At 39.0% G+C, this 23576-nt stretch overlaps 1 protein-coding gene across 6 annotated transcripts in view; it reads left to right on the forward strand.

Annotated features, from left to right (window-relative positions):
- Positions 1–23576, forward strand: part of HDAC9 (histone deacetylase 9) — an 841506-nt gene that overhangs the window by 481647 nt on the left and 336283 nt on the right. For 3 of the 6 annotated variants that reach the window (XM_037163907.2, XM_053655072.1, XM_053655071.1), the window contains 3 exons: positions 5847–5978; positions 10358–10473; positions 20942–21064. In XM_037163907.2, the coding sequence (XP_037019802.2) occupies positions 5847–5978; positions 10358–10473; positions 20942–21064 (371 nt within the window). The remainder of the gene's footprint in view (positions 1–5846; positions 5979–10357; positions 10474–20941; positions 21065–23576) is intronic. The other 3 variants (XM_053655074.1, XM_053655073.1, XM_053655075.1) reach the window with 1 other exon arrangement.

Genomic DNA, 23576 nt, shown 5'->3' on the forward strand with positions numbered 1-23576 from the left:
AGCTTCGCTGATGATTATAGGGCTAAAGGAGCACTGCAGGTGGAATTGTTGAATATTGCAAATATCCATTAATATAAAGACAGATTAGTCTAGTTCTTAATCTTGATTGATACCACTGGTCTTAATTAATAATGTTATTAATCATGACTTCATAGAGAGTTATTCCTTTTCTCCTTATGGCCATATCCAGTGAGAATGAAGAACTTCTGCGTAACACAATAGGTGGTATTTAATTTTTGTCTAAGTTCTGGTGTAAAAAATATTCATAATTTAGGATTAAAACCGAGACAAAATAAACAAAATAAGTAATCATTCTCAGTCGATGGTCATGTATTTACAACATAGAACTGAACAGTGTAGAAATTATAAACAGGAAAGTTTAAAAAGTGAGGGAAATATGTAAAGTCAATGAATGAACCAAAAATATCTTTTAAATAATCTGAGAAAAAATTGGAAAAGAACTGCTGTCACTTTGGATGTTGTTATAGGTAGCATTGCACCAGGCAGAGGGAGTAGACCACTTGTAGCCTTCTAACCTTGTTATCTTTGTATTTTAGTTGTTTGGTTTTAATATAAGTCCTTTAATCTTACATGCAGACTGCATTAAACACTCATCTATCCAACATCTACCTACTGAGTGACTTCATTTGTTGACAGCCAGTGAAGCTGGCAGCTCCGTTCAACCGCTCTCATCTTCCACCAGGTGCTTGGTAGGCGTTGCCACGGCTCTGTAATAGATGATGAAATGACTCATGGAGGTCAAGCAGCTCCCCTAGGGTTGCAGTTAGTACATGATGAAGTTAGGTTTGAAATCTGAGTCTGGTCTGTTTGTGTGAGAGGCCTCCTTGCTTCTACAGAAGATAGTTTCCATGTCTGTATGTGTGTGCACATGTGTGAAAATACACTCACATGTACCAATGTCCATGAAATGACTGGGCCTTGTCACTTACTGTGCCTTGGAATTGGCTATATACTTTACTATTTACTTGCTACTGTTATTCTCATACCCTAGCACGTCTAAGTTAATTAATTCTGTGCCATGGTGCCTGATCAGTACTGGAAGAAAAATTTGGAATAAATTGAGCTTTTGAGGCTTCTTCACATGTTTTCTGTTTTTTTCCTTCACTTTTTCTGTTATGTAAAAGGAGAAAAAAGTTTTTAGTTCTGTCCTCTATATTAGTATTGATTATTTTATTTAAATAATGACAATTAATTTTTCATGCAAGGTTTCCATCTCAGCATGCAAGTGCTTTTAGATGGGCACACACACTGAAAAGCTAGTTTCTGTTTCTGTGATTAATTGAGATACAGAAAGTGATGGGCATGGGGTAAAAATAGAAATGCAATTAGTGCAACTGGGCATGAAATGTGTGTTCAAACAAAAGCAGCGTAGTGGTCTCTTTCTGGGCCCTGGAGGATTTGCATTCCATTAGTACGTCACGGGAATGGAAATCTTCAGACTGTAGAGAGGCCAGAACATTAAAAAAAGATGGAATTAACTTTAACTGCAAACTGAGTCAGCACAACCACTCATTAATTTGGCTGCTTGGGTATGTATCACACTGAGCTTTGGTGTGTGGGCTTCTGCAATGTTAGCAGTGAGTGTAGAAAGTGTTGCAAGGACCAACTGATGGTCATCTATCATTCTAACCTTCACCCTCACCACTGATATTCTAATGTCTCCTGTGACTCAAAACCAGTATTGAAATGTAGGCAAAAGTTTTTGCTAAAACAAATGGCTATGGATCTTTAATTAGAAAAGTTATATATATAGCATATTTTAAGGAAATCAATTTACGCTGCACTTTATACACTAACAGTAATTCCTCACATTAAGAAGCTATGTCCGCAATTGATATAGAAAAAAATATCACAATGCTTCACATATTATCCTTCCACACTGAGAAAGTACATCTTTCTGTGTGTCTCTATAACCAGTAGAAGCTGGCTAACTTTGTTTTCTTTAGAAATAACAGTGGTATTATAAATGTTTTAAAATAAATTTCTGAGGGTGAAATATATGGAGATATCCCATATTTTCAAGCTACTTGTATCACTCCCTGATTTCCAATAATCTTCACCTTCTGTCCTTATTCTGTTCTGCATCCTCTGAGAATTTCTGGCAGACATCACCTCCTTTGATCGTCCCAGTGTGGGACAGTTCTTAACAACTGCCATTCAGTGATGGCTTGCTCCATGGTTTCTCATACTTAAAAATAAGGGCATTTGGGTCCATAGAGTCCCTTGTTGTGAGGGCTCTCCTGGGCATTATAGGATGTTTAGAAAGATTCCTGGCCCTCTGTCCACTAGATTCCAGGAGCAACCCCACGTATGACAATCGAAAATATCTCCAGACCAAACCAAAAAAAAATAACAAAAAGCTCCAGACATTGCCAAATGTCCCTCCATGTTATTTGTTCTCCCAGGTTGAGAACCACTAGTTTATCTTCTACTAGAATCATTAGATTCTATCATAACTTTGCAAAATATGTAGGGACTGTGTTCATCAGAGTCCTGGCAGGAAACAGAACCTACATAGTATGGGTCATAGACTTCTGTGATGCTTAGGATGTTGAGGGGCCCAGAAAATAGCAACAGCAGGAAGCCATTCCCTTCTCCAGGGCTGAAGAAGTAAGGAGAGGGATTTTGTTCCTGGAGTGCTTGAGCCATGGACCAGAGGGCCTCTGGAGGGTGAAGGAGGAAGACAAAGCTGTAGTCAGTGGTGCGACACTGAAGCAGAGAGCTCAGAGGATGCCCGGACCCCGCCCTCCTCCTTAATCCTTGGATCACTAGGCAGTCTTAGCAGCAGCTTGAGCCCAAATGAAATCCCACCAGGAGGAGAGTGATAGAACTGTACTCCTAGAATTCTCCCTCCATGGGCTCAGAGACTGACAGAAAATAGAACCTGTTGGGAGAAGTAGGGAAAAATTATAACCAATTTTAACATGGGAAACTGTGGTTTGCAGATACAAAGTAAGTTGTCCAAGGTCAAGTAGCTAATGCATGGGGCAGACATTTAAATGCACATCTATTGATGTGTACTGCAAAGGTGTCCCTCAAGCTAATTTGTGTGAATAAACTGGCTTTCTCACTTGAGACTATGAATTACTGAAGGTTATTGATTTTAGTGGTTGACAGATGCAAGAGGAGAACCCAGTTCTCATTCCTAATCTGGTGTTCACTTCTTTTATGTTGATCCATGGAAAGAACTTTAACAGCTGTCTGTCTGTCCAGCCCATTCTTAAACAGACAAATGTAGGAATGAATGCTGTCTGCCAACCTGAAAAGCTTGTGGAAGCCTTGGTTTTGTGTAGAATGTTTCAGGGGCATAGGCTGTTTTTCCAAGCTATTGGCACAGTTTTGTCTTGATTTTGGAAACTGCTCCAGCCTCTGTACTGGGTTAGGTGAGGGAGGAAGCCTGGAATGAGAACTGGGGGGTTGGAGCCCAGTCCTGGCTTTTGTTCCTGGGCAGTAGGAGCAATAGTAAAAATTCTACAAACCTTTCCTTTCCCTTTTCATTCACCCAGATCTTCACAGTTACTCTCAGGTATCTAGTCAGGTGGTTAGAGCCCTGTGACATAAAGAAGGTGTTAGGTGTTCATGTTTTCCAAGTGCAGGGTCAGGCTCAGAAAGCACTAGCATCTCACAGAAAACCCCATGTCTGGGAAATGATGTCGTGTGGACTCAGTTCCACATGTTCCCACTGAAAGCACAGTGCCTTTTCTGTGCCACCCTTTGCAGAGATTAATCAATTGATTTACTCCTTTTGGACAGGCAATCTATGGCAGTCTATATGATGAACCCTAACATTTAATCCATTGGGGTTCATCATGAAGTCATGCCCAAATCCAACTCTGAAAGCCTGATCTTTGTCCTAGGATTATAAACAAGGCAATAGCAGGAGCTAACATAGTTAGGGATTCCTCATTCTTCTCTTTCTAGGTTTTAGATAAATATATTTATCAATTATTGCTTTTCAGAGACAAAATTGGTGTGATTCAGGGAATTTTAAGATAAATGTATATAGAGGGAAAAATCTAAATTAATACATTTCCTTTTCTTGTCTTTAATCCTAAGTGAATTGGATGCTAGTAATTCTGATTCAAACTTCTCCACTAATAAAAAGTGGGTCGGACTCCTTTTAGCCCTTCCCCCAAACTGTTTACCTTTTTTGCTTCAAAGTGGGAGCCCAGTAAGTGACACGTCTCAGGGGCACAGTCCCTGAGCTTTCTGTTCTGCATCCTAATTTCTGTCCTTCCCCCATTTTCTACTTCTACTGTATTTTCAAGACCCCATCTTTTGACTTTTTAAAATATTTTCAGACATAAAATAAGTCTTGGAACATTAAAAATTAGCCTGTTTAATTTTTTGAAACTGAATATTCCCTTCAAGTTTGTGTTTCACCCAGCCAGTCCATGAAAGCCAGAATGCAAGCATTCTCGGTACAAGGAGAGGCTGCGGAGAGGCAGGATGGCGAGAACAGGGGCAGAAACTGAAGGGGAGGTGTTTGAAGTCTAAAAGCAAAGTAAATAAAGAGATAAATAAAACTTCAAGTCCCACTTGTGATGCTTTCTGTAGTCTGACAAAGTATAAAATTCCTTCAAAGAAAGCATTTTCCCCAATCAAAAGTTCTACCTAAATTATAACATTGTATCTGACACAGAAGATTAGCAATACTCCTGGGGGGGGATTTTTATGATTTTTATGGTGTTCAGACATAAGTATAGGTGTGGACTACCCTATTCCAGATCCCAGCTTCATCCCATTTTACCTATGTGACCTTGGGCAAGTTACTTACCCTCGCTCTGTGTTTTGGTGTTTCATTGATATATTATAATCAAGGTATGAGTGGAGTCTATGCCATATGGAGTTGTTATGGTTAAACAAGTTAATACTGACAAAGTATTTAGAATAGTAGTAGAAAATAGGAATCATGATATAAATGTTCCTCTCCTCAGAAACATCCTTCCCATCATCATCTTTATCATCATCATGGTCACTGATTTCTACTACACAGAAACTTAATCCAATATTTCCATTCTTCTAAATATAATTACTTAGAGTCCTAATAAATAATGACTGATTATAAAGCATCATTATTTAGAATAGTTTAATCAAATAAATAGCTAGCTAGCTGTGTGTGTGTGTGTGTGTGTGTGTGTGTGTGTGTGTGTGGTGCATTTGTATTTGGGAACATATAACCTAACTCCTAACTGTTCTACTCTAAGACTTGGCCACCCTTCCTTTGTAGCTCCTTGTATACTCAGTGTACAGAAAGTTTTATCCAAAGTGATTCTACTTGGTTTGGTGTTATTATGGTGAGTATATTTTCCCAGGATTTCTGGTTAGAAACTTTGGACAAAGAAACATTCCAGAAGTCAGAATTGGACATAAATTACGTGCTACCAAGGTGTCTTCTTATTACCAGAAGTCAGGCCAGAGTCTCTAAGATCACATCAGGGTACTGCTTTTGTGGCTATTGAGTTTCACCCTTGAGAAAATTAAGCGGACTGACGATGAGGGCATAATAAATCTTACCCTGACCCAAGCACATAATGATTAAATACCCCACTAACAATCCAATGTCGTTAGATAAAATAAGTAGAAAACCTATCTTTTAACTCCTTTTGTCACTGAGCATTTAGAGAAGCATAAAAGTATTTCACACATTTGATAACAATAAGGAATATATTTGTGTGTTTAATTCACGGTCGATGCCTTATTTACATGCTTGGGGTTTTCATTTGAGATAAGGGACCAAGTAAAGGGTGAGCCACTTTTTATACAAAGGAGCAACTGGCTCTCTATTTTTAATTTTTATCTATTTTCTTTGTCTCAATCCCCAGCCTCTGAGCCCAACTTGAAGGTGCGGTCCAGGTTAAAACAGAAAGTGGCAGAGAGGAGAAGCAGCCCCTTACTCAGGCGGAAGGATGGAAATGTTGTCACTTCATTCAAGAAGCGAGTGTTTGAGGTGACAGGTAATTGAGGACTGGGCAGATACACATGAAAAAATGCTGGTAGTAGGAATGAAAAAAATTAGTTTAGAATACATATGCCTGTTGCATATTAAAAGTTATTTTGAGGAGGAACCTTTCTTGAAAGAAGATTATATTGAAAACTCACGAGTAGTTCCGTAAACCTTGCCATGCATTCACCAACTGTGTTAAACAGGAAATGAAGGAAAAACAGAAATATGTGTCAGTCTAGGCATGACTAGGGAAGCCAAAGCTCACCTTAATCTTTCCAGAAACAGGCGGGCCGTTTGGGGAATGCCAACCAGGAGAATAGAACTTTTAATGAAATGTGATGAGAAATGAGCAGAGGGAGGTCTGGGAGGAGCACTTCCCCCCACACTCAGACACGCAGGTACAAAATACATCTGGGAAAATTAAACTGCATGGAGCAGCAAACCTTGACTTTTCAACAAATTTACAGAACTCATAAATGACTTTATGTGTTTACTAGTGAACTGGGACTTACGGCAGGAGGGGGATACATTGCCTTTTATGAAGGGAAAGAATCTGTCATATTCACTAGCCTCAAATGGAAGAGTTCTTATTTTTTTAGCTGCCCAGTTAGTAGTGGGGTGAACAGGTTAGGAAATTCAACCTGATGTCTTACAAAGCCCCCTAGTCCCAGTTGTACCTGGTCTGAAATTAGAGAAGACCTAGGGATACAAGACCCAAAAAGGCTAGCCAAAACAATAATACCGACCACTGTTTATTGAGTACCTACTTCGAGTAACACACTTGTGACTGGTCATTTCCTTTGCTTGCATCAATAAAGTGGTAATCTACAACCATTTTTTTTTTCTATTCTCAAGGAAAAATGTGTTCATAGCAATGTAGGCAGTTGATATATTATTTCTCCAAGACCAGATCTCATCCTTAGCACATTAAAAAAATATTTGTTTTCTATATCTCTTTTGGCAATGATGGTGTCTAGTTTAGGGGTTAATATATTGTGGAAGTACAGAATACTAATGGAAAATATTAGTTTGACAGATTATATAGGGTGGGAAAAGTTTAGTCTCCCAATCAATCCTGACAGATTAGTATGTTTATCCGAAGAAAAGTGTTAGTGAGAAAATTTTTCCTTGAGGAATAAAAATATTAAATAAGTAAAAATTATTGTACTAGAGTTTACATTTACTTTATAATATCAAGTACAATCACTAATTTAGGCCAAATGAATTCTAAATTAAGAGTTAATAAAGTTTTTTCATAATAGAGGTCCTTGGTGGGGGTGGAGAGTTGGGGAGTGAATCTGTTTTAATGAATACAAAGAATAATGAGCATGTCAGTCATCTACTATAAATAGATATAGGTAATTTTTCTAATTGGAGAGAGTAAGCTCTTTCATAATAGAAAAACTTGAAGTAAATAGAAATCTGTGTATATCGCTTTTTTTTTGCTTTAGAATCTTATCATCTAAGGTTATATTTATCCCAATGTCCTTTTCTATTTTCCAATTAATCTCTTTTCTTGATCATAACTTTTCTCCACAGTCATATTTTCTTTCTTAACAAATTACAGTGGAATTTAACTTAATACCTATCTGAGTTATGCTTGATTCCCACTTAAGAGGGTTACAATTTGCTAGAGTTTACTCAAGTTTCTTTACTTTTGAAATGTCATGTTTCTCTCTTCCTAATTTTGTAAGGTAATGACCCTCTTTTCTGAGAAAATAAGTGTATGTTCAAAGAGACACCTGTCATTTATTGGACACACACTTCTGGTCAGTGAGCGGGGCCGTGTGAGGCTGTGGCAGATATTTTTAACTGGATTGTTATACTTATTCGAAATATGTTTGGAGACTCTGAACCACAGGACACAGAGCTTCCTTCACCTGTCCTTCTTGTCCTTTCTCTGCTAGCTCTTGTGTCATTTGGGTGAGCTCTGTTGGGGTCTTAATGCTAAATATTTTTGCAGTCCAGTCAAAAGACATGGTAGCATCACAGCACTTGAATTACTACTGCATTTCTGCTCTCATCTCTGTGTCTCTCTTCTCTTCTCCAGTTCATAGGCCCACAGTCAGCTGTTTCACACTGGAACCATGTCTTGGCTCCTGGTAGCTGGCATGGGAACCACTTGCCATCTTCCTCTTTTTCAAATTCAAGTTTTCGGCCCTTCTCCCCACCAAGACCTTGTTATTTTTTAGTTCTAAGCCTCGACAACTCCTTGTGCCCAGGGTGCCCCCTCCTCCAACCTCCACTTCTCCATCGTCCCCATTTCCTGAACTTTTAGTAAAGCCCCAGTTACAGTCTCTTCTTTTCTGAGATTTTTCTCAGTGTTCCCAGAAAATCAATTGCTACCTCTCCTCGCAGACCCTTCCCAGTGGGAAGTTGTAGGAAGTGTCCCAGTATTTGCTGCCTTGAATTCTAAGGCTTATTGCAGTGATTTCTACCTAAGGAAATCCTTCTGACTCTCACATTTGATAATACAGATAATGTAATTTTAAAATGACAAGACAATGTTTAAGACAATAGTTTTTTTTGTTGCCATTTTTAAAGACAGGATATTGGAATGAGACATCAATGAAAAATCAGCACTTAGTCATACAGGAAAAATGAGAGTTAGGAGTCTGGGGGGAATAGAAGGTCCTAGGAGAATTTTTTTAATGTGCATTTTCTTTTAAAGAAAGTAACTACAAAAGAGGCAAAGGTAAAAAAGCAGGTTAATCAAAATGTTTGCAAGATATATAGACAGAAGGTGAGCAAGATGTGTTTAAAATGTCATGATACCCAAGAGTTGATGAAACCCACAGTAAGGAGAGGCAAGATCAGAGTTTTGTCATCCATCTCACGTTCTTTCCATTGGCAGGGAACCTCTGGGTGGAGCAATCTTTGTAACATAAAGTTGAAATTCAGAGGTTTTCCAAGGGAGGGTGAGCAAATATTGCCTGCACATTGGGAACTTCTTTCCCTTGGGGGATGGGTGGTGAGGAGCCAGGCTTTGATCTTAGAGATGGGGTTGGACCTGCCATGAAAGAGGTGGAGAAGAAGGTGAATAAGAAATCATGAGGGGGGAAAGTGTCCCCTAACATGGAGTAGGTGATCTGGATTTGAGCGCAGAGTACAAGAAGGGCGATAACAGGAAATCACTGTAGCCTCCTTTAGGAAATGAGGAATGTGAACTGAACTATTTAAAATGCAGCACTACTGTCAGAGGGCCCTAAAACGAAGCTTGAAGGTCATTAGAGAATTGGACTTCTGCACGTCTGCACCCAGATGAGGTTTGGACTTTTAGACTTTCCTGTTGCTGTAGAAGTACATTCTGGAACTTGCCCCCCTCCCTCTGACTTTAGAGTTTCATCAGCCATTGACCAAACCATTTCAAACCAGCCCTGGGAAGGAGCCAATAGGACCAGTTCCTCTGGTTCTGGCTTGTGGTTTGTGTCTTTGGAAGCTCTGGCTGTCTTCTTCCTTGGGGTGCAGTTGGGGTCTTCCTCTGAATCTGAGTCTCCCAGGGTCACATTTTTTTAGATTCCAAATAAACTTCAAAACTCTTTTATAGTTTCAGGCATTCATCAATGGGTAGGAACGTGGTGAAACCCGTCCCACTGAGATCTGTCTTACTGGTAACAGTGGCAGGGGTGTCCAGCCCATGCCCCATGGGCTCTGAATGTGGCCCAACACAGCATCTTTGCTCATCAGTTTTTGTTAGTGTCTGTGTATTTAACAGGTGGTCCAAGATAGCTCTTCATCTTCCAGTGTGGCCCAGAGATGCCAATAAACTGGAGATGCCTGGTAGAGGAAAATTTTGAGAGACCACTGTAGCAACTCAGAAATATTAGGAGACTTTTGCTAGAGTCCCTGAGAGAAAAAGGAGTGTCGAGGGCTTAAACCGAAATGATTGTGGTCAGAGATAGATGAGAGATGATGTAAAGAACAAAATGAACTGGCCTAGTAACTGACTGGTTTTGGGGTACAGAGGGAAGTGGGAGTGACTCTAATGTTAGTGATAAACAGAAAGCAGAGTACTTGTAATATTGGAATACATGGAATTTACTTCACATGTAAAGAGAGGTTAAGAATGTCCAGCATCCCAAAGGGATTCAGGCTGGAATCTATGAGAGGCGATGGCAAGAAATATAACGTTCAGGAGGGTACTCTGCGTAAAGTTGATAGTGGCGATGTTGAATGATTTTGACAAGGGAGGGAGAAAGGGAATAAGGCTACAAGCTTAGGTGGAATATTCCCAAAATTCTTCACCATTCTTTTTATTATCGGAAATGGAACTTGTCATTCAGTTGGGAGGTGAAAACAGTGTTCAATGCTATATACTCCTTAAAGAATAACTAGAGTTCTATTTTTATGCGTTTCATGAATATATTTGTACTTCACAATGTTTTTCAGAATCCTCTGTCAGTAGCGGATCTCCGGGGTCTGGTCCCAGTTCTCCGAACAATGGGCCAACTGGAAATGTTACTGAAAATGAGACTTCGGTTTTGCCACCGACTCCTCATCCTGAGGTAAGACTCTTATTATTTTGGTTATTTTAAAAATTGGGTCTTCCTCGATGAGCTCCCCGAAACAAAGTGATATTTCTGAATTGAAGTTTAGAGCCACCCATTCTTACTAATTTTTCTTATAAATTTATAGTGTGTGGAATCAAGTCAACATGATCTTGTTTATAACATTTGCATGTCAGTCAGATTTGAAAATACTGAAATGCAATCCTCAACACACACACACACACACACACACACACATACACACAGTAATGCTAAGTATAAACTGTCCAGCTGTATAGCTCAGTAGTCCTTCTGCTTGGTTCTTGGTTATTCTGATTGGAATAGATTCATCTGTAAGTATAAAAACAGTCTCCTGCAACCCTCAAAGAAGAACAGTGTCGAAAGGTAGGTTTTATTCACTTGACCTGAAGAATGATGAAAAAGAATCAGAGGATTATAATTGAGGAACAACATGCTCCACTGAGCAAACATATACTGAGGACCTACTATGTGCCAGTCATTTTGCATGGCAGTGGGGACATAAAGATGAATAAGATATGGACTGTGTCCTTCAAGAATGAAATCAAAGGAAATTGGTCTAAACAACTTGATCATTTTATCATGACGGTATGCAGTCAAGTTTATTAACCTTTGTTTTGCAATGCATGATTTACTGAAACCAGTGATAATAAGAATAGAGGAGAGTGAGTTAGGAGTCAGCAAGAATTTGTCTGTGTAGTTTCTGTGTTAGGCTAAGCCATGGCAACAATTTGGAAATAGCTGCTCTTATGGAATCAGCTGGTTTGAAGTCACCATCAGTTGAATGAAATTCTCAGTGTTTCTTTTCTGTCATTATAATGCCTCCTTACCACACATTGCTCTATGCAGGGAAAGCTGGTGTAGTGGCTTCTCCATTATAAGTGTTCCCTTGTATTTTCTACAGTCATGGTCCCTTGGGTCTGGAATAGACTGATCAGGTCTCTGATTCTTGCATCACCTGAATAGCTTTTATGATATGTATAATAATTATCAAACTTCTACTAGAATGCTCCTACCAAATAGGGAACCACTTCACTGTCCTCCAAGACAACACTGTTGCATTGGTACAGTGAACATGACTCATAGAAATGTCTTCTATACCTTATGGCACAATCTGTGTCTCTGTAACTTTGTGCACATATGCATATACATTTGTAATAAATTATTTATAAATCATAAAATTATTAGGCCAAAATATAGTAGAAAGTAGAAAACCAGAACTTATCTGTGATAAGCAAAGGACTGAAGCCAGTGAAGCCACTTTTGCTGTGAGGACATGTGCGTACCTGAGTTTTAGTTCTCAAGGCTGCACAGAACTCGGGAGGTAGAAAGTCAAGGCCAATACTGACCAAGTTGGCCCATCTAATAGGAGACTCTCCACACCTTAATCTGGGATCCCAAAGGCCCATGTCTGTGCTACATGGACACCTCCACCCCCCAGAGGTGCCCTGATGGGACCTGCAGTGAGGCTGAATCTTTCCCTTAGAAGCGGTAACCAGAAGCTAATATTTGCATGGAGTTTTAGCCTAATGTCCTAAATGTCCATAACCTCAGACCGTTAATTTGGTTTAAAGTGCCCTAGGTTTGTAGTTCCGCTGAGTTTCTGGAGAAGGCAGATATAAACTCTCTCTAGGGAAATATACTTTATTCAAGATTTCAAAAATTTTCCTCAAATTTCCAAGGAAAATTAGCAGAGTAGATAGATGTTCTGTTGCTCATAACTATCTTTTAGTGTGAAGAATAGCAATTCTGGCCTTTACATTGTCTCCAGGTCCTTCATCTATTTCTTATCACCGTATCATTGTTCCTCTTTCTCCTTTTTTTTTTACCTTTTCTAAAACATTATACCTGCTGGAATAAACACCTTGCCTATATTCGTGGCCATAGATGTAAGTGGGACTCTTGGACTATTGGTTATAGGTATTGTATTTATTAGCACAAAAATATCTACAGCTTTGGTCAGTGTTCTGCAATCCTTCAGTCAATTTACAGGAAAAGAACAACTTGGTAACAATTATTTTTTAAAAAGTTCAGTTTCCCACTTGAGTTTATTTTAAAGAATGTGATAGCAGGGATGCTGGGGGACTCTAAAGTGTTTAGCTCTGGGTGAATTTTGTCCCATTGGAAAATGAAAACAACACACTAAACTACGTTCGACAGCATGCATGAGTTTTGGAAATTCATTGTTAGCGTGGAGAGGTGCAGAAGGCCACTTTCCAGCATGATGGTACTTGATAGGTTCAGAAAGAGCAGTACACTATTTGATCTGGAAACCATATGTAGTAAAAGTGTATTTTTAAAAGTCAAGGGAGTGAGGAACACAAAATTTAGCATGGTTGGGCGAGGAAGGGGAGTTAGCGACAGGGCTGGTTACCAAAGAAGAAGATACGTTCCTTCATTATAAGCACACTCACATGTGTGTATAGTACTTAGTACAGATAAAGGAAGAACCAAGCAATATTATATACTCATGCAATTGGAAATAAATGAGAAAGGTGAGATTTTTCTCTTCACTTCAAGCTTTTCATGACCTGTTAAATTAAAATCAGTGACCCAGGTTGTAACTTTAAAGATCTGATCTTTAAATTTCAAAATTTATACAGTAGAGAATATAAATGAAAGGAATTTGCTTATGTTATTCAGTCTGGTTTATATTCCTCAAAGGTTTGCTGTCACAAATAATTGTTTGGATGTCCAAGATTTTCAGCTCATGGTTGAACATATTCTGTAACCACAAACTTTCCTTTTACTCCCACCATTAAAAACAAAACAAAACAAAATAATACAAAACAAAACAAAACCAAAAAACCAGAAGGAAATGTGATTTAATGAAGTTTGAAAGGGTAGAGGTATTTATTTCTCCAGGTCAGTGACAGGACATTCGCCTCCAAAGCTGGAAAGACTAGTTCAAAAGCAAGCAGTGACCTCATAATGAATTAATTGTGTGCCTGAACTATGAACCCAAAGGCCAGGTGGGCAGACCTTTATGCACTGATGGGTAGCCTCTCCGTGGCCCAGAACAAAAAATCCAACCCTGATGGCTAACATGTGGTTTTCTGCTGCCTTGCGTTTGCAGAGAGGTCTGCAGTGTAATTCACACTGGAGGGCCGAGGAGACAGCACGAGTCAGACCAAAACTCCCAGCAAATAACATCCTAGCTCAGCAACACTCAATGCCGCTACTTAACCTAGAGAAAAGATGAAAAAATACTTTCAGTCGGTTCTGGCTTAACAATCATTTTGAATTTGCTATGATTTTAAAAGACATCTCAGATGAGTAATAACATGTAATTTCATAGGAACAACTAGTTGGCAGGTATGAAAAATTTACATCCTACACTACACTTTCAAAACCTGAGTTAGTTGCACACTTTGCCATTTACGAAAGAGACTTATTCTACCATCTTTGCTTAAGCACCATGGGTGAGGTTTCATTTTAAAATAGTAGAATGGGGCTCATTGGAATGAATTCTTTATTCTGTGACCTATGAGCAGAAAAGCTGGTCACCTAATTCTTTCAGAGCCCATGGACATGAATGGGGTTCTGCCTTCAGGAAATAGAGCAGTAAGTCTGTATATCAGGCTGCTCTTGAAGCTTAGGCAGAAAGAAAATTTTCTGTCTTGTAATTCACATGGCCTGCATAGTTCTGATAAAGGTGAAGCCAAGAGTAGGAGGAGAATTTACTCATAAGTCCAGAATAAGGAAACAACACAGTGAATTCAAATATATGGGTCTTCTGTTCAGAAGGCTTCCCGGGAGGCACCAGAACCAACCACTTTGTTGTCATTGGCTAAGTCCTTAAACTTGCCTTGAACCTGAGATCTGGTGGAAGGTGGTAATGCCTACCCCAGCAGGCCTTCTTGGGAGGAATCAGTGGTTGTAAGACAGGTGGTAAATTAGAAGTGTGAAGCAAGTTCATTTTTTTGTTGTTGTAGTTATCAGTACTGACTCCTATTAGGGAAAGCTCATTAGCATGTTTGTCTTCCAGCCAGCAAATGTCATGTGAGAATGAGTCCCCATCTGCTCTGACCACTTCTGTTCCATTTCTTCTATTTCTCACATATGCTCGGTCCCAAACTCAGACTGTTGGAGCTACTTCCTTTACTCATTTGCAAACATGGTCACGGAGCTGAAACCTAAGGAGTTTCTCCTTCCAACTGCAGTCAGAGATGTCTTTACCTATCTGGTTATTTTATTGTTAATACTGTGGGCTTGTGGGTTCAAATGTGTTTCCATGAATATCAACACCATTCTTTCAGATTCCTAGATTTATTTGATAGCTATTTTAACAGTAGCCAAGCAGCTGGTTTATTTCTAGTTGAACATTAGTGGCTGGCTCCACTGTGCTATTTTTTAAATAATTTTTTCCAGCAGAGAGGAACAACTTTTAAAAAGGATTCTAATAATAAGGTTAAGTACTCTCAAGTCAGCTGAAACGTCGCTGTTTTGCTCCGGTTCCACATGATTCATCTGCCTATTGTTTCATAATAGTTGTTGTGACATTTTTGTTGTAAATGTTATGCTCTCTTCTGAGTGGGTGTAGGGCCATGGTTTTGGATGGCAACAAATAAAACGCTTTCCTCCCCGAGGGAGAAGAGGTTGCTATGACAAAAGAATCATTTACTAGAAATAACATGAGTCAATATTGTAAAGTAAAACTTTTAACAAAACAGCAATGCCTTTTAAGTGCAAGGGAAGTCTTGTTAAATGACGATTATTTTTGTCTCCAAACCATTTGCTAGTAATACAGTCTTGTGTCTGATAAAAATACTTAGAGATTTTTAATGCCTAAAGAAATTTCTTCATCACATGGAGATTTTAATTTTCTATCAGCCATCTGAGAGCAGAAACAAAAACGCTATCGTGAAAAGAGTGTGAAAGCCATAGGCACCCATTAAAAGATTAGGAAATTTGTTTGGCTCTCTTTTTATTTTTTATTTATTTTTTTTAGCATAATCAATAAAATGTGTTTTTATTTTTTATTTTTTTATTTTATTTAGTTATTTTTCAAGTACAGTTTTTTGTCTATTTCTCCCATCCCAGCCCCCCCCACCCCATGCTCCCCACCTCCCTCCCATTTCCACCCCCCTTAGTTCTCGTCCCTGTGTCCTTCATATTTGTTCCTCCAAATCCCTCCCCTTTTTCTCCCTTAAATTCCCTTCCCTCTCCCCTCTGGTCACTGTCCCCTTGTTCTCTATTTCAGTGTCTTTGTTTTTCTTCTGCTTGCTTGCTTGTTTTGTTGTTTAGCTTCCTGTTAAAGGTGAGATCATATGGTATTTGTCTTTCAACCCCTTTTTAGATGGTCTAGATTTGTGGAAAGGGACCTTGTAAAGCCAAAACTGTGGTTTACGAGCACATATTCCTGCATGCTATTCTAGTAGACAGAGGCATTGTCTGACAGAGCTGGTCAGAGATTCGTCATTCTAAGACTGACGTCCGGGGGAGGTAGCAGCTGCCCAGAGCTGAAAGCCAGGGAGTGGTAGAGCTCCAGGGCAAACAGCCCACACTTCTTTTCACTAGTCCTGACTGCCTCTCACCCAAACTGCAGATACTCACATTTTTATCTGGTGCTCATACATACTGTAAATAATTTTGAACATGCAATAAATTGAAAGTTCTACACCCACTTTTTCTATGAGCTTCTTAAAAAGATGATTATTCACATAGCTAGTATTGTCAAGGGTCATCTGTGGGCTTGTCTTCTTGAGAGAGATAGGTGTCCTTCCTCCCTCTCCCTTCCTTTCTCTTTTATCCCCGTGAGCCATGTGAGCCATGGCTTTCCCTGTGAGCCATGATGGCAGAGGCTCACAGGGAAGCCAGAGGAAGGCTTCTGCCCAGGTTCTTGTCTCTGCGCAAGAAAGAATTCAGTAGCAAGCCAGAAAGATTCAGTAAAGCACAGAGGTCTAATTAAAGTGAAAGTACACACTCAGAGGGTACAGGTGAGTTCGAGTGAGTCCTGCAAAGGGGTCCAGGTGCTAGAGTTAGTATTTAGGGTTAATGGTGAGGGACATGAAAGGAGGGGGGAGGGGCACGGAAGGGGAGTTTCTGTCCTTTCTGGAACTGTCATGGCATTGGTGCATGCTGGGTACTGCTCTATCTACAAACCCAATGAAATCATATGGCATTATCATTGGCTCTTGGCCACTTTGGGTCAGGGTACCTGGCCCAGCTGGATAGAATTGATCCTTGTTTGCCTCTACATTTTTCCTTGCAAGCCTGTTTCCCTACAGAAGGGGAGGGAGGTGGGCTGGTACCCCAATCTAGCTATCCTGCCGCACCCACTTCAATTTTCCTTGTGCCTGAAAGCAGTCACTCTCTCCTATATTTTTGTGTGCATGGGTTCTTACATCATGTGTATTTTTTTGCTCTGTGTCCATGAATTTTAGTGGATATCAATGGCAAGGTGTTATCAATCTTATTCTACTTCTTATTTTTTATCACCAACCATGTGTTTTTAGGTCCAGCATGTCATTATGGATGCATGTACCTAATAGTTTGGTTTTAGTCACCGTAAAAACCCATGGTGGGCACTCCTACCCATTTTCCAGTCAGATGATCCTGTGGCCTCCAATTCTCACCCACCACCAAAATGTGCTTTAGCGTATCCCCACCAACATCACCCTACAGCTTTTGTGAGAGGACTCCTTGAAGATGTGTTACCCCAGGGAAGAATGGCTCGGTCATGGTGTGTGGTGTCATTATTTTGGTTTATAGTGCTGGGTTGTTCACCAGGGTTGCCGTACCAGTCCACTCTCCCACCAGCAGTGTGTGATGGCTTTCAACTTTCTAAATCCCTGTAAATGCTGACATCATACATTTTGCTTTCTTTTTCTTTCCCCCCTTTTTTTTTTGCCAGTGTCCATTTTGTAAGAGATTTTGAACCTTTTGTTTCAAACCAATAGCTTGTTAATTTCACTGGCAAAAGAAATAGCTCTATTGAGAGCCCTATTTTTCAGTGTTGTGTATTTTATTGACATGAATTGCAGATATTGTCTATAAGATAGGCTTCCAATTACTGTGGTGAGAAAAGTAATGACATTTTAAAGATCACGATTAAAATGTGAGGAGACCTTGCCTGCCCCAACACCTGGCTCAGTCGTATCCCTCTTCTCAAGATCATGCTCCTTCTGATGAAATGCTAGTTACCCTTCAAAGTCTGTTTAAAATTGACACCCTGCTCTGTGCCATTTAAGTTTTTAACCCTACTCTAACTATAGTAATGATTACTATTGAGAATTAGTTCTCTGCTGCTCCGTGTACCTGACTAGCACGTGAACTTAGGTGGGGGTATAGGACATCTTTCGATGCCCACCATGTAATACCACAAGGTTGATCTAACTTGTTATTCATTCATTGTTTTGTGAATGTGAAGTGTTATCTATTTATCTATTTAACTTTTTCATTTTATCTAACTATAGCAATAGTTTGTGGTTCTGAAAATTTTTTTAGATTTAAACCATCTTCTTTACATTCTAAGATGTGAAACATTGCCATCTTAGCACAGCACTGATTTAAGGGCTGGCTCAGTTACAAAAGTGCTTCCTGGAAGAATCCTGGTGTTGTCTGAAAATAAATGTGAGCTCACCACAATGCTAAGGTGGGGTAACCATCCAGGCTCGTAAGGATACTGGTCAAGATCCTTCATTGTTTGAGTGAAATAGTACCTCACCACCAGATTTTCTGGCATTCAAGTGTGTCTCCATTCTTCTAGCTGTGTGGAATGCAGGTCGAGGTTTCTTATTAGGGAACATCGACAGGGAGCTGACAGACTGCTCACATTCTAGCCACTGCAGGTCTACACGAGTGCTGCCTGTTTTCTTATCTGCAATCAGAGAAAATAAACTACATAACATCCTAGTCCCTGCAGTTCACAGTTCTTTTGGGAAGAACTGGGAAGAGCCAACTATACTTAGTGAACTTGGGAGACTCAGGGCCGTCCTTGCTTTCTTAGAAGTTGACTCCGTGACTTAAAGATACTCATGTTTATGAGGTCGCCAGGTCTTTAGCTCTCTTCTTATGCCCAGGTCAGCTGGAAACTTGTATTCTTTTCCATAAGCCATAGGGCCTGATTTTGCTTCCTTTTCTTCTCTAAAGTTTCCCTCTTCCCCATACTTTTAAAATGATTTCTTATCTTTCAGTAATGGTGCAGAGTGGCGTGTAAGCTTCTGCAGCAGAACCTGACAGCAAAGCATGTAGCCCTGATCAATTGTAAAGTTTTATTGCTGATCCCATTGGGAACCAGACCCAGGGAAATCACTCAGGTTCTTCATCCATCACAGGAGCATGGTGGTAGCTGGAAAGTGCCTGTGGAAAATAGGTTAGCCCCCCAAAATCCCCGGCACAGGGCTTGGCACATACATGCCAGGTGCTGAGAACCCATACACTGCCATAGGAAATGGAGACGCTCAATGCTGATATGAAACTACAGGGGTCTGAAATCCCACAGTGAGAGTATTTCCAAATTCTTTCCCTTGGCTCAGTATGTGTGAGTAGCCAGTGTGCCACTGCCTTTCATCCATCTGAGAAAAAAAAACCTCTCTCTCACTTTAGTGCACGTTTGCATCCTGCGAGGGCATAGAAGGATATCACAGAACAAAGAGGAAACAAAAGTCACCTCTTCTGTGAGGTCTGTGATATCTTTTGTCATCATGCCCGTAGTGCTTCTCAAGTCTCAGTGCTGTGAGCGGCAGATGCACCCTGCAGTGAATGCTAGACATCATTTTACAGTGTTATTTTTTCACATTTATGTCTCTTCTATGAACATACATAAATGAATGAAAGAATCCCTTTATTATAAAGGACCACTTGTTGTCAGTGAGCTAGTTAATATTTTCAATTCCTCATACATTCTTTCTGTTTTTCATGTATATATTTTATATTTAAAATTTAGGTTAAAAGAATATTAGTGTAAGCAAAGTAGTAGCTTATCTTTTTAATTAGAGCAAATATGGAACCATTTCTGATAACAGTAAAATGAAATTGCAGTCTCATGCATTGCAATGATGAAATTATTTTCAACAATCTTCACGCTCTAGTGTTATGGACAACTTTATAAAAACTTACATATAAAGTCAACATCATGTTAAAGGTTTGACTTTCATGCACAAATATCTGACTTTTTTTTTTAGAAAAAAACAAAATCTGAACGAGCTTGGAATTTCAAGTTGTAATGAGAAAAATCCACATTTAACCTTCTCCCTTTATTATCTTAAGGCTATATGACTCATCTCCAAACAAACGCATGATTGAGGGGATGTTTTGGAATAACATCCTGTGTTTTGCTGGTGCATCACTCTTCAGTGACATTCTGAGGTTGCATTGTATTAGCACATGATTTTCCTCCCAGTTAATTGATATCCCAGGTTTGTCCAGGGGAAAATCTACAGCTCCCCCAAACATGCTTGACAAGTTATTATATTTACTTTAGTCAAGGCCCGTGTGTGCAGTATCCCTCTTGGAGGTGGTCTATTATTGGAGTCCCATATGCTTTTTGTTTGGGAAGAAAGCAGTCACTGTGTCATACTGTTACATGGAGTATTCTTTTTCAGGGATGTTGTTCCCTTGGGGACCATATCAGGCCAGAGTTCCTTAGTCTAATAAGACCTTTGTAACTCTTTTTGTATAGGAGTTCTGGGAGGGAAGCAAGAATTAAACAGAAAATGTAATTCAAGCAACCATATTAGGCCACATGTAGGAAAACGTCACTCCGAGTATTGTATTTTTTAAAAAGGTATTTGTTGTAAGAAGGACCGTGATGCCAAACCACTCTGGGTGTGCAGCGAAAATGAAAGCTGTTGTGGCACCGGGCACGCGTAACACTTTAACATTTACTTTGGTCTCTAGGTGTGAGCGATCCAAAAGCACCACCCAGAGTTGTCTACTCACAAATTTTAAAGTAAAACATATGGTCAGTTATTATGGAAGTCTGATATTGTGACATTTAACCTAAGATTTCCTTGTTGAGTTTTCCCATCAGTACAATCATATTTAACCCATATATTCATTGAGTAATAAATATATATATTCATTACTATATATTTATACATATATATATATGAGTGATGACTATAAAATCATCAATAATACAAAGTATATATATTCATAAGAATTACTCAACTTTGTTGTTGTGCGTTACCAACTGATGCCAAACACATTGATTTGGGGTCCATAAAGCTAGAATTATAAAATAGAATTTGGCAAAAGGAACGTGGAAGTCCTTTTTTCAGATTTTATAATTGTATCTGTGGAAGGAAATGTCAATTTAATGTTTACATATAACACCTGGATACAGAAATTATAAAATAAACTATTTAAAATTAGTTTGACTGAATATGAAAATATAAACACTATTGTCTGAAATCTGAATATTTCACAGTAAAACTTGTGTATGGCAATCTCTTGAAACTCCCCTTTCATTGTTTTTTTTTCTTTTTCTCTTTTTTTACAGCACATGGTTTCACAGCAACGCATTCTAATTCACGAAGACTCCATGAATTTGCTGAGTCTGTATACCTCTCCCTCTCTACCCAACATCACCCTGGGGCTGCCGGCAGTGCCCACCCCGCTCAGCGTAAGTCGCCCCTCAGCAGCAGCAGCCTGCAGCAGCCCGAGTGACGTTTCCACCGGGGAGTGCTCATTTCTGATGTGTACAGACTTCACGGAAACTGGGGAGAGTCTCCTTGGCTCTTTACGGAGTTGTTCAAAGATGTTCAGTTTAATTTCAAATTAAAGACTTAGGCTGGTTCCTATAATAATATATAAAAATAATAAGTAACATTTGTAAATGCTTCAGAGCTTTTAAAAAAGAAAGTACCCTCCAGATATTTTATTAGCTCCACATGACCATCCCATGAAACAGGGATTACGAGCCACAGTTTTACAAAAGAAGCTGAGACCAGTGCTGTTTCAAAGCCCAAGATCCCAGAGCTAGTAGGTAGCAGACCTGGGACTCCACCCAGGCAAGTGCTGAGAGGCGCAGCTTCTATCTAATGCCTGACAGCACGTGTTTACAGAATTCATTTTGTGAATGGATTTGTTTTGAGATTTTAAGTTACTGACTCAATCATACTGGAGAGCACATATCTGGAAAACCTCTTTAAGAGCAATCTTAAACTCTTCCCAGGAGGCTCGAGTGAAGAAATTACTTTAAAAGTCCTGACAACTGAAATAGGATCTTCTGGAGGTAATTGTCCGACTAGCAGAAGACAGCAATAATTATTTAATACATATTCCCTAAAAATATTTTTGTCATTGTAAAAGATCTGTAAGCTTCACCTAGAATAATTTGGCTATGAAGTGTGTGAAAATTAAATTAATTGCACTTATGTAAAGGTCATGTGATACGTTAGATGTGAAGAGAAATATGTGGTCCCCTGGGCATGCATTTTGCCTGTGTTTAGAAGTGAACTTTTCACTGGGAGTGACTTGTCAAACTCAGATTTTTTTTTTACAATATTCCCAGATCAGGAAATTATAAAAAGTGAACCATCTTTTGACTAAGTTATTTCAGAATGTACTATCTGTATAGGGTATACTAATTTATATGTGAGCACACCTAAAGTGACATTCTTCAATGATATATTTTGATATTTGGGTTCAATATATATTATAAAACAAGTCCAAGAGGTATCATATATTTGGTGTTTTTAATAGAGTGGAATGTTGTTTTATGCGATACAATAATCTTCTACCAGTGAGGAGAAAGCAAAATTTGGAAGCCGTTCTATAGCTGGGGATTGAAGAAGAAAGGTTTACAAATACCAGATTCCACCCCGTCCTTGAAATTCCACATGAAGCCTTTGTAAACAGTGGATTCTAGCAGAAATTAAAAAGGAGTTAAGGGTGAAACTAAACCTAAACATTTCATGGACGACATTTTCAAATCTTCACTTATTAGAAACTATTTCCCTTCTATTCCTGTTTTTCCCTATCTCTTCCGATGATAAGCAGATACTGACAGGAAAACTTCTAATGACACATGAATAGGCATTTTATACTCACTCCCTTTTGCAAGCCCTCAGTCCCCCCTACCAGCTAACACAAACATACACCACTTTTAATGTGGTCAGGGAGAATTTTTCTCTCAAAGAACCAAGCACTAAAGCCAGACCATTTAATGTTTTGATGGTAATACAATTTGGTGCCATTGGATGAATAAACCAATGTGGTTTGGATTGAAGTTTCATTTTTCGTTGCTTCCATTTTGGTGTGGATGAGGCCATCACAATTAATTTTTCAAGCTTAGCATTGCTTTGGCAAAGGGACCTCCAATATTCCATTTCCCCACTGAGTAGTGGGAAATTTTAAGGAATAGAGGCCAAGAGAAGGCATCACTTCTAGATGAAATATTGCACTGACTTGCTGTGTGACTAAGACAAACCATTTACCTCTTTGTCCTTTAATTTCTCCATCACTGAAAATTGCTTTGCTTCCCTCGTGCACAGCAATTTTGAAAGATGAAACATGAGTTTTGAAAAGAAACATGCCACATAATTTTGAGGTATTAGACTTCTGCTTTTGTAATACTAAAATGACCACCATTCATTAAACCCTTTGAATAGGATAATTCATTATTACAATTGATGGTGTAATTATTATTGCTTTATTACTGTTATCATACATTTCAAGTTCTTAATAGCATTTTTATTTGATATAATTCCACTTGTAGTTTACTTTATTAAACAAAAGTATCTGAAGTGTCATTTTCAATATTTAGAGATTTGGGGATCTGGTACGAATTAATATAAAATACATGTTTAAATGAAATTCCTGCATGTTTTGTGCAGCCTCTCAATGAGCTATCTGAAGAATTTTATTGTAAAAACTAAATATTGGAAACACAGCTCTCTGAACTGAGTAGAGGATGCAGAGAGAAGGGACGAGTTATTCCTTGTGCCGGAGACCCCAGAATGACAGGCCATTTCGTCTCCAGCTTGTTGATTGCTCTGATGTGTCTTTTGTTTTTGGCAATTTGAATACATTTTACTTTTCCAATATACCTTTTACTTACTCGGTATGATAAAATAAGAAATACATTTTCTAGTTGTTAAGCCTGAAATTAGCATCATTGTTAATGTTAAAAG

This window comes from Artibeus jamaicensis, unplaced genomic scaffold (genome assembly GCF_021234435.1).
Source record: "Artibeus jamaicensis isolate MK-2021 breed Jamaican fruit bat unplaced genomic scaffold, CSHL_Jam_final contig_923, whole genome shotgun sequence".
Taxonomy (NCBI): domain Eukaryota; kingdom Metazoa; phylum Chordata; class Mammalia; order Chiroptera; family Phyllostomidae; genus Artibeus; species Artibeus jamaicensis.